This window comes from Chelonia mydas, chromosome 17 (assembly GCF_015237465.2).
Source record: "Chelonia mydas isolate rCheMyd1 chromosome 17, rCheMyd1.pri.v2, whole genome shotgun sequence".
In the NCBI taxonomy this organism is placed as follows: Eukaryota; Metazoa; Chordata; order Testudines; family Cheloniidae; genus Chelonia; species Chelonia mydas.
In genome coordinates, this window is record NC_051257.2 from 12,895,157 (window position 1) to 12,905,452 (window position 10,296).

At 44.1% G+C, this 10,296-nt stretch overlaps 2 protein-coding genes across 3 annotated transcripts; both read left to right on the forward strand.

The window, feature by feature from the left end:
• Positions 1-1,859: 1,859 nt before the first annotated feature.
• Positions 1,860-5,538, forward strand: NUPR2 (nuclear protein 2, transcriptional regulator). Of its 2 annotated transcripts, none has more exons than XM_037880783.2 (2): positions 1,860-2,306; positions 2,874-5,538. In XM_037880783.2, the coding sequence occupies exons 1-2, from the start codon at positions 1,903-1,905 to the stop codon at positions 2,977-2,979; spliced, it is 510 nt and encodes a 169-aa protein (XP_037736711.1). In that variant the 5' UTR covers positions 1,860-1,902; the 3' UTR covers positions 2,980-5,538. The 2 variants fall into 2 exon arrangements, with proteins under 2 accessions (XP_037736711.1, XP_037736712.1); XM_037880784.2 differs by having other exon boundaries at positions 1,863-2,235.
• Positions 5,539-6,188: 650 nt separating this feature from the next.
• CHCHD2 (coiled-coil-helix-coiled-coil-helix domain containing 2) lies at positions 6,189-10,294 on the forward strand. Its single transcript, XM_007054203.4, has 4 exons — positions 6,189-6,387; positions 7,931-8,180; positions 9,234-9,390; positions 9,921-10,294. Exons 1-4 carry the CDS (start codon positions 6,338-6,340, stop codon positions 9,929-9,931), a joined length of 468 nt encoding a protein of 155 aa, XP_007054265.2. The 5' UTR covers positions 6,189-6,337; the 3' UTR covers positions 9,932-10,294.
• Positions 10,295-10,296: the final 2 nt, after the last annotated feature.

Genomic DNA, 10,296 nt, shown 5'->3' on the forward strand with positions numbered 1-10,296 from the left:
AAAGATACATGCCATAGAGATCTTAACAGACTGGAGAAAAGTCAGGGAAAAAGAACGACAGAGATTCAGAAGGTGGGGGAAACAGCTTCTGAGACAATAATAAAGGTCCAGACCTGCAAACAGTTACATATAGTCCAAATTGATTAAAAAAAATCCTGCAAACAGTTTTGTATGGTCCCATAAATTAAAAGAAATTATGTGAGTGGTTTATTTGTTGTATATGTCACACTAAATGGACAGGTTACCGCACTGATTTGCTTTTGTAAGATATTTTGTTGCAGTATAAGTGGTTTGTTTGTCTCCCCTTTAATACAGGAATTAACAGAAATTACATCTGTGATTCAAGCTGCGCTTCAGACTAATAATACTTTACCAGCTGGTAATACTAATGATGTGATCATGCAGAGAGAGTATCACTAGTCAGAGAACAGCAACATCGTACACAACAATGCTGAAATAATTTCCGAGCGGTATTTAATATAATTCTAGTCTTGTACACATTCCTTACATAGCAGCAAAAAACTGAAGTAAAAGGAATGACAAATTTTCTCTTGTGGAAATTATTCCTCCTTGGGCTTGAGCATTAAGTTATAATGTTGCATGGTAGCAATCATATTAAATATATGAACTTCTGAATGCTTGCATAAAGTACAAATAAGAGATATACCTGCCTACAATGGGAAATAAAGCAACCTGAGATTTTGCTTTTGGCTGATTCCCTCTGCCATTTGAAAAACAACAACAAAAAAACACACACACAGGGCCCAATCCCAGGTCCATTGACTTCAACAGGAGTCCTTCTATTTATTTCAGTGGATATTAGCTCAGGCCCCTAATCAGGAAAAAAAAAAACTTTCCTACATTAACTGAATAAGTAGGGATCAGGAAATCAGAAGGACACATTTATCCATGGTGTGCGTATATGTAGGTTGTTGTAAGCTCTTTGGGGCGAGGACTGTTTTTCATTATATATTTGTAACGTAGCTGTGCATCTCCTATTATACATGTAAACAACTAATCCTTTTTAAAATCTGAATAAGCTTGCTATCTTATGGCAGCAATATCCACAGGTTAATTGTGCTATCTAAACAAGTATTTCCTTTCATCAGTTTTAGGTATATTGCATTTCACTTTAATGTGTATTAAGTATCTAATAAAAGTGCCAGATTTCCTTTTTCTAATGCCTTTCATTATTCTTTTTACACCTATCATGTCCCTTCTCTGTACTAAAAAGTCCTAATCCTTTCAATCTCTCCTATTTTTTGCCACCTATCTCTGATCCTCTTCTTTTTCTAACATATCCCAGTCCCATGGTGGAGTTCTGGTGATCCTGTGTGCCAAAAAGGATGTGCATTGTGCAAGAGAGAGCCTCCCACTCTTTGCATATAGGGAGAGATAGATAGCAAGGTCCCTTTTGTATACAGGCTTGGGGGGGGGAGGTCCCCTCTTTTTCTAGGTAGATGAGTGCTCCCTTTTTATGTAGAACTGGGGTGCAGGGGACCACCCCTTGCAGATAGAGATTTGTGGTCAGGGGACACCCCATTTGGGTATGAATCTGCTATATAGGGGACACCCCACTTTGTATATAGACTTGGGGGCCGGACCACTCCCCTTGTGTATACATCTGGAGCAAAGCAAGGGGCATACCCCTCCGCATGTAGGCCTGAGAAGTGAGAGGGGGACCCTTTGGCATAGGCCTCTGTTGCCATAGCAACCCCGCAAGCCCAGGGGCCGGTAACCTTCAGAGAGGGCGCGACATGGTCTATGACGCAAGGGGAGGGGCGGGGTTTGTGGCGCGTTAGAGCCCGCCCTCCGCGGCGGAGCCAATGGGAAGGCGGAGTGGAGTGCTCCTCCCACTCAGGTGGGCGGGACTGCGCGCAGACAGAGCCGGGCTCGGCAGGCATGCGGGAGCCAGGGGCGCGGGAGGAGCCCGAGGGACCGGCCGCCGCCCGGCCGCAGAAGGCAGCGCCCCCTGGGGCGGAGGAGCCCGAGGAGGCCGAGGCCCGCTACGATCCGTACGAGTGGTACAACGGGCGGGAGTGGAGCGGGCCGCGGGGCCCGGGCTCCGGCGGGAAGGGCCGCAGCCGCCGGGAGCGGGAGCTCCGCACCAACCGGTACCTCCCCGCCGGCCACGAGAGGAAGCTCGCCCAAAAGCTGCGCAACAGCCAGGCCAAGCGGCGCCGCCGGGAGCAGCGCGGGCCTCGCTCCACCCGGGCCGGGAGGCGCAGCGCCAGGGCGAGTTACGCGCTAGGCCCAAGGGGGGGGGGTCCCCTTTCTCCACCCACCCCCCCGGACATCGCAGGGAGGTGACCTGCGCGCCTTACACAGCTCCCCCATCCTGAAACCCCTTTGCAGCCACGCAAATCTGTACACTAGTTCCTCTCCCATACCCCCTGCACTGCCAACTCGCGAGCCCCAAACCGATGGTACCCCTCTGTAAGCAACCCAAGGTCCATAATGTTCCTTCTCACTGTGCTCAGCTTGTAAGCCTCTTGGGATAGGGACTTTTCGTTCTCTTGGTACAGCACCTAGCACAGAGGAGACTAGGTCCCATGACTAGAACCCTTAGGCAACATGGTAGTACAAATAAATAATAATAATGAGCGTTAGGACTAACTGCAGTGATAAAACTTCATAGCCTCTCTATACCCCGACTTTTCCCCCTCCTACTTTGAAGCATCAGCATGTGCAGCCCAAGGAGCTACCTGATTTTAAGGCACCACCACTGTAAATATTCTTGGGGGAGGATGGTTTCATGCTGATAACAAAGGAGGAGGGTTGGCTTACCTCATGTTTAAATGAAACAGCGAAATGTCACACAGTAGCTGATCATGTAACTAAAAGAGACAATGTTTTGTGTCTATTTCTTGCAGGCTGAATAGAGGACCTGATGTTAAACACCTCCACACATTCCTACTGCTCTTCCCCTTAGGAAGAGGGAGCTCTGCTCAGGAATGCTATGCAATGGGATCTCCTTGACCTCACCTGTTGCACTGTTTAAATACCATGTCTTGTAGGACAAATAAGTGACATGTTTTTCAATAAGACCAAGGTCCTTGGTACGTTTTTTGCCTCATCTTGTGTTATTTTATGTAATGCCAACAGTATGCTAAGCACTTTACAGACAAGTAAGAAGCCAGGCTTTCTGAATTAGAGACTTTACATTTGAATAAAGACTGGGAGTGGATGGGTCATTACACAAAGTAAAAACTATTTCCCCCACCTTCTTGTCAACTGTTTGAAATGGGCCATCCTGATTATCACTACAAAAGGTTTTTTTTCTCCTGCTGATAATAGCCCATCTTAACTAATTGGTCTTGTTACAGTTGGTATGGCAACACCCATTTTTTCATGTTCTCTGTGTGTGTATATATATCTTCCAACTGTATTTTCCACTGCCTGCATCCAATGAAGTGGGTTTTATTCCACAAAAGCTTGTGCCCAAATAAATTTGTTAGTCTCTAAGGTGCCACAAGTACTCCTTGTTTTCTTTTACAATTGAAGGCACTACTGTCATATCTGTTAGTATGGATGCTTGTGCCCAGGTGAAGCTTCATTGAAGTCAGGGTTCCTTGCTAGTAAATCCTGTTGCAGAGTGGGTAGATGCATGCTTGAGTAGTCTTCTTGAACTCAGTGAGTTTACTCAGGTGTATAAAAATTTGCAAGATTGGGGCCTTAAATCTCAGAGTTGCTGATTAAGGCCTTGATTTTACATGAGCATATGTACAGGTGGATCTCTTGTACTCACAAAGAACCCAACTGAAGTCCGTGAATGAGAGTCGGTGTGGGCACTGGAATCCAATTGCACATGTGAGCTTGGAAGATCAGGGCTTAAGTGATAGAGTTGTGATTTTCAAAGGGGTCTAAATTAGGGAGGTTTCAGGGATCTTTAAAAATCTTAGCCAGAATGTTGAAAAGGTACACCATTAAAAATCAAATGAAATCAAGGGGGTTGTTTTATTTTTATAATGGGGATTAAAGTTGTTTAAAATATTTTTTTTTTAAATTTTCACTATTTTCAAAAATATCTCAGTCCCTTATTGCTGTTTGAAAGACCCATACAAATAGGGGAAACTGATTAAGGCCCCTATCCTGCACATGTTTAATTTTACTGACATGAGTAGTCCCATTGTCTACTATAATAGGGGCTACTGGCATGCTTAAAGTTACGTATGTGCGATTACAGTAGCGGCAAGCGGCCCTCATCAGGATCAGGGCTCTGTTATGCTAGATGCTTCACAACTGCAACAAGCATTGTAGATACAGTTTGTGTGCCAAAGAACAGGCACATGAGTAGTCTCACAGTGATTTACACAGGCATGTAAAACAGCATAGCTGTTCACAGGATCTAGGACCTAAAATATAGGGGCAGCTACATACGAAGTGGTATCAAAAACACAAAATAAACTGAAATAATGTACATTTTCATCAAGTTTTATTGATCTTAAGAGTTGTAATAACAGTTAACAAAAATTAGAGAGGAGTGTATTTTAAGTATATCCCTTCTAACTCTCCTATTAGGGCAATGTTGGTGTTTTTCTTTGTTTTTAAATGACTGGTTATGTATATTGGCATTGGGCTGTACATAGTACCTTTTTATATACTGGTTAATTGTATATAACATCTCTCTAATATAGCTATATGAATATATGTAAATACAGGTATTATTATTGGCTTATTTTTTTAAAAAAACAAGAGTGGCTTTTATTGTCAGTAAAATCACATAAGTAATCTGATTTTGATCATGGCAATTTTTGGGAGTTGGGTCCTGTCACTCCTCCTGCTGCTCTTAAGATTTTTTTTTTTTTTAAGACTCCCATCCTACAACGAGCTGTGTGTGTGTAGACCACTGGTCCTGCACACAACTCTGTGTGAAATCATGGTCATAGTTTTTCTGATCAATACTTGTTTTTTTACTTTCTAGACAGCTTTCTAAATCTGATGATAGGTTGCTTCTGTATGCAAAAATGACACAATTATGCTTTTTGGGGAACTGGTAATTAAATATGGATAAATAGAAAATGTTAATCAGGGCAGTGAGATATGAAATAAAGGTAGAGGGAGAGATGTCTGCCACTCTTTCTGATTGTTACCATAATGCTATAAAGTTGGATTTAACTGATTCACCTGTTCTCTAGAGCATGTAACTATTAATAGATCAAAATTAAAAGGTGGCAATACATGTAAACGAACAGTATAATTTCTCATACATGCCAAACCAATCACAGTTTAAAAGAGAGAAAAACATTTAGTACTTTAGCTGAACAGCTGCGAACAGATGTTGTATTACAAGGTGCTTTGAGCATGAGTCTGTACTCAAATAAGTTTTTGGAAGTAGTATTTGTATAGTACTAACACATTTCAGACATAAGAAAAAACCTTTAACATTAACTCAACTTGGCTTAATTCAATATATAACAACTCATTTAAACACATACTGTATACAACAGCATTCACAAGACTATGTAATTTGATTGTAGATGGTTCTACTCTAAGACTTTCCTATCAAATACATTTATTGGATCTGTAGTCACTTTACTAATTGGTTTCCTCTGAATATTTGTTATTTTTCATTCTCTTGGCTTGAATTTTGAACAGTGATGCTGCTGAGTGACGTTAACATGAGATGTGTTTACTATTAATTTACATTTCTATTACGGCAGCACTTAAAGGTCTCCATCAGGAGTGGGGCCCCATTATGGTTGCTATACAAACAGATACATTAAATTCTTTATCATTCTTCTACCATATAAAATTGACCATTTTTAACTAAGATTTCACCCCCGTAAATGTTAAGATCAACTCCACAGGTACAGTGACCACCTGCTGCTCACAGGGTCTCAAACTGGCCCAATAGTTGCACTTGACTTCCCAATACTGCAGACATCCATCAGCCTATAGATAGGGCCTTAACCAAGGACGAGGGCAGCCCTAGAACATCCTTCCTCTACCCAGCAGGACTTCTGTGGGGATCCCAGCAGGGCCTCCCCAGTGGGTCCCTCCTCCCCCAGCCTTGGTGTGAGGGCAGGTTGATGGGGACAGTAGGGGAGTCTCTCCCAGCCATGGCAGGGGGCGGAGACTGGGCCAGGGGAGCACGAGGGAGCACAGAGCTATCACAGAGCATTGGCTCCGCCCTCTACGCCGCTCTTTGCATGTGACATCATCAGGGCGCGCCTACGGCGTGAGGGCGCGCGCCGCCGCTGGCAACCCGGTGACCTTCAAGGGGGCGGAAGCGGAAGCGGCGGATCCGATCAGTGCGGCCCGCGGCGTTGGCAGGGGAAGGAGGGTGCAGCAGGCGCAGTCCCGGCCGTTAGCGAGTCCGCCCGCAGCCGCCAGCATGCCGAGGGGCAGCCGGAGCCGCACGTCCCGCATGGCGGCCCCGGCCAGGTGAGCGGGGCTGGGGGCAGGCCAGGGAGGGGGCGAGGAGCCTGGAGGGCAGATAGGGCGCGCTGCGGGGGGGCGGGCCCTGTTAATCTCGCCTTGTCTCCCCCGGCCTGGCAGGGCAGCAGCCCCTGCGTGGATCCGGGTTCGTGAGCCTCCCCAAGCGAGCCGGGTGTGGGCGCAGGGCAGCAGGGAGCTCTGGCCGAGCGGGGGATGTGCGCGCCGTGAGGCCCGCGGCGGAGGCTGCTCCAAGGCCTCGGTTATGTAACCGTCTCCGGCCTCCTCTCCCGCAGAGGGAGGCGGTGTTCGCTGAGCGCTGTGGCCTTGTCGAGGCGGTCAATGTTTAACCGGCTTAGGGAACATCCGACTTGTAACCGGGCGGGGTGCTGCCTGGACAGGCCTGAACTAAACTAGTTTGTGGCACCTACAAGCTGGACGTGCTGTGCATCAGCCTTGGTAAAAGCCAGCTGGCTCTGGTTTGAAAATCTGCCACACGTCGATTATCCCACCGTTCACACATTTTGTTCTTTTCATTCACATTAGGGGGAGGGGGGTCTGAATCTCCTGTATCCATTTGTGAAATCTTTATGAAGTTCTCAAAAAGGGGACCTAAGCCTAAAGCATGTACACCAGCCCTAGAGTTCAGTCTTCGTATTGCAAGACATGCATGTGGTATAAACATTACAGGTATTCAAAAACTCAGCTTTTAAATAAAAAGAAAAGGAAGACTTGTGGCACCTTAGAGACTTACATTTATTAGAGCATAAGCTTTCGTGAGCTACAGCTCACTTCATCGCATGCATTCAGTGGAAAATATAGTGGGGAGATTTTATATACACAGAGAACATGAAACAATGGGTGTTACCATACAGACTGTAACAAGAGTGATCAGGAAAGGTGAGCAATTACCAGCAAAGGGGGGAGAGGGGGGACCTTTTGTAGTGATAATCAAGGTGGGCCATTTCCAGCAGTTGACAAGAACAGTAGGAGGGGAAATAAACAAGAGGAAATAGTTTTACTTTGTGTAATGACACATCTACTCCCAGTCTTTATTCAAGCCTAAATTAATTGTATCCAGTTTGCAAATTAATTCCAATTCAGCAGTCTCTCATTGGAGTCTGTTTTTGAAGGTTTTTTGTTGAAGAATTGCCACTTTTAGGTCTGTAAGCGAGTGACCAAAAAGATTGAAGTGTTCTATGACTGGTTTTTGAATGTTATGATTCTTGATGTCTGATTTGTGTCCATTTATTAATAGCTCACCTTTTCTGATCACTCTTGTTACAGTCTGTATGGTAACATCCATTGTTTCATGTTCTCTATGTACATAAAATCTCCCCACTATATTTTGCACTGTATCCATCTGATGAAGTGAGCTGTAGCTCATGAAAGCATATGCTCTAATAAATTTTAGTCTCTAACATGCCACAAGTCCTCCCTTTTACAGATACAGACTAACATGGCTGTTACTCTGAAACTCAGCTTTTAAATGGAGCCTTTTATAAAGGGTGTGGGTTTTTTTGCATTAATTATTTTTTTTCCCCCAATGCAGTCGTGCACCGCAAATGAGAGCGGCACCCCCACCCCCTGCAGCTCGTGCTCCAGTACCAGCACCTGCCCCTGCATCTGCAGTGACTTCTGCTGCTGCACCAAGGCAGCCTGGTCTGATGGCACAGATGGCTACAACAGCTGCAGGAGTAGCAGTAGGCTCAGCTGTAGGACACACACTAGGTCATGCCATGACAGGAGGATTTGGTGGAGGAAGTGGCTCTGAAGCTGCAAGGCCTGACATTACTTACCAGGTACATGGCTGATATTGTATCTTCAGTCTGAGCTATGAATGAAATGGGAAACTTGTAAGGTGAGCCATAGTGAGTGACATTATAGGCCTAATGACAGCTTAATCCATGGAGATGGTATATGGGGATACATGCATAATTCTATTCTAGTGACTGGCTTTTGACACCCCCCCCTCACCCCCTCAAAAAAGGGGTGTGTAACAGATTGGCTCAGTCAAATCTAATGCCCTTATGGTTTGATTGGTAAACTAGCCATCAGAGTAATAAGATGTTATGGGTATTCAAGTGTTATTAACTGCCATTCTAGGATTCATTAAGAGTTTGTGATGAAGGTCTGAAATATTTAGCTGTTGGATTTGTGCAGAAGAGAATTTCCATGTGCTGTTTTTCACTCAAGTAGAAAAAAGACGAGATCGAGTAAGATGGTCAGCTAGAGGCTAGGTATAAGGCTCAGATTCTGTCAGCTGCATTTGAACATCTTACCTTGTTCTGCTTTTGTACCAAATTCTTAATCTTACTGAAATAGACTGTGGAGAGTTATGGATTAGCCTTCCATTAGTATACTTTCTGATCACATTTTTCTTTAAAATGCAGACACAACTGCAGTCCAAAACATTAATTCATTTATCAACAAGTCTCCTAACTATAAGGGGAACAGGAAAATATCTCAATGTTTTATGAATTTAAATTGACCTCTATTCACCAATGTGATGCTTGGGACCAGGCTTTTTTGAGTACTCTTTCCCTGTGTTGGGATTTGAATCCCTCTAGGGACAGTTCTTATGTTGCCGAACACTGGATGAAATCTTAAGTCCACTAAGTTCCTAAGAATGGGAAGACTCCCTTTGACTTCTGTGGGGCCAGGATATTACCTCTAGTATTTGAAAGTTGCACAACTTCCAAGGGAGCTCCTGCTGCCTTCACAGGGGAAGAAAGAAGCAGAAATGTACCTATTGTAATAAGTCGTCTTAGGATGTGAGTCTCTGTATCTGGAAATCTTCATCCAAGTTCATTTTTCAAATATGTGAATTTGTGCTTCTGTGGCTTCCTTTTCAGGAGCCTCAAGCAGCCCAGGCTGCATATCAGCAGCAGTCCCAGTATCCGCCCTGCCAGTATGAAATGAAGCAGTTTTTGGAGTGTGCACAGAACCAGAGTGACCTCAAGCTGTGTGAGGGTTTCAGCGAGGTGTTGAAGCAATGCAGGTTTGCTAATGGTGAGTAGCTTACTTAGCTCTGTGTAGTCTGGTACAGACTTACGTCACCTGATTAATTCTCTCAGGAACTGGGCCTGAACCAGCATGGTACTTGGTAATATCCATTCTGGTGTGCATGCCAGAGCCCCCTGTAGTTATTTGCAATGGAACTGAAAGAATGCACAAAAGCTTCTAATGTTTCCTCCTTTGCTCCATGTCCAAGTCTGACATTAAAGGTGGACTCCAAAGGAGTGGTACCTCAAACTTGTACTCCCTACACTAAACTGTGTAAGGTGCATTGACAGTGCTTGTCTAATTATGGGTGTTACTCTCCATCAGAGACATCTGTTCTGCTTTTTATTGAGGCGAAATTGCTAATTGTGCAACTGTTAATCTACGCAAGCACAGTTGGAATATAAAACCTAGTGATGCCTAATGTCACTGAGGAATTAAGTCTTCCTGAATCATACAAAGCAGATGAATCCACAGGTAGTGAAGGTTCTCAGCATTAAAATTTATCTTGTCACTAATTCTAACTGTTTAATTTACAGGTTTATCCTAATCAAGTTCTACAGAATGAAGAAGCTGAAAATGAGCATCCAAAGATCTAAAATTGAAAGATGCTTCAGTAGTAAACTTAAGGTCTAAAGCTATCTGTAACGTCTTGTTAGTTCATATATTCACAACTGAATGTCCAAACCTTGACAAAACTTAAAGGGTCCTTTAGATTTTTCTGCCATATTGATAAACATGCTGGATTGTAACAGGATAGTTCTAAACTAGAGATCAGGGGAGGGAGTTGAAATATTTTGCCCATCTTCAGAATCTTATACAAGGGGCCTAATCAAAACTAGTTCTGCTTATTACATTGCTGTTTAAATGTGAGACTAAATAAAATTCTCAATGTTTGAGGTGTCTAATGAGAGC

Bases quoted from the DNA above. Each gene is read 5' to 3' on its own strand.
- CHCHD2 (XM_007054203.4), top strand. From the start codon at position 6,338: ATGCCGAGGGGCAGCCGGAGCCGCACGTCCCGCATGGCGGCCCCGGCC. The intron at 6,388-7,930 runs GTGAGCGGGGCT...CCCCCAATGCAG, and splicing joins CGCATGGCGGCCCCGGCCAG to TCGTGCACCGCAAATGAGAG. The intron at 8,181-9,233 runs GTACATGGCTGA...CTTCCTTTTCAG, and splicing joins GGCCTGACATTACTTACCAG to GAGCCTCAAGCAGCCCAGGC.
- NUPR2 (XM_037880783.2), top strand. From the start codon at position 1,903: ATGCGGGAGCCAGGGGCGCGGGAGGAGCCCGAGGGACCGGCCGCCGCC. The intron at 2,307-2,873 runs GTGACCTGCGCG...TATTTCTTGCAG, and splicing joins CCCCCGGACATCGCAGGGAG to GCTGAATAGAGGACCTGATG.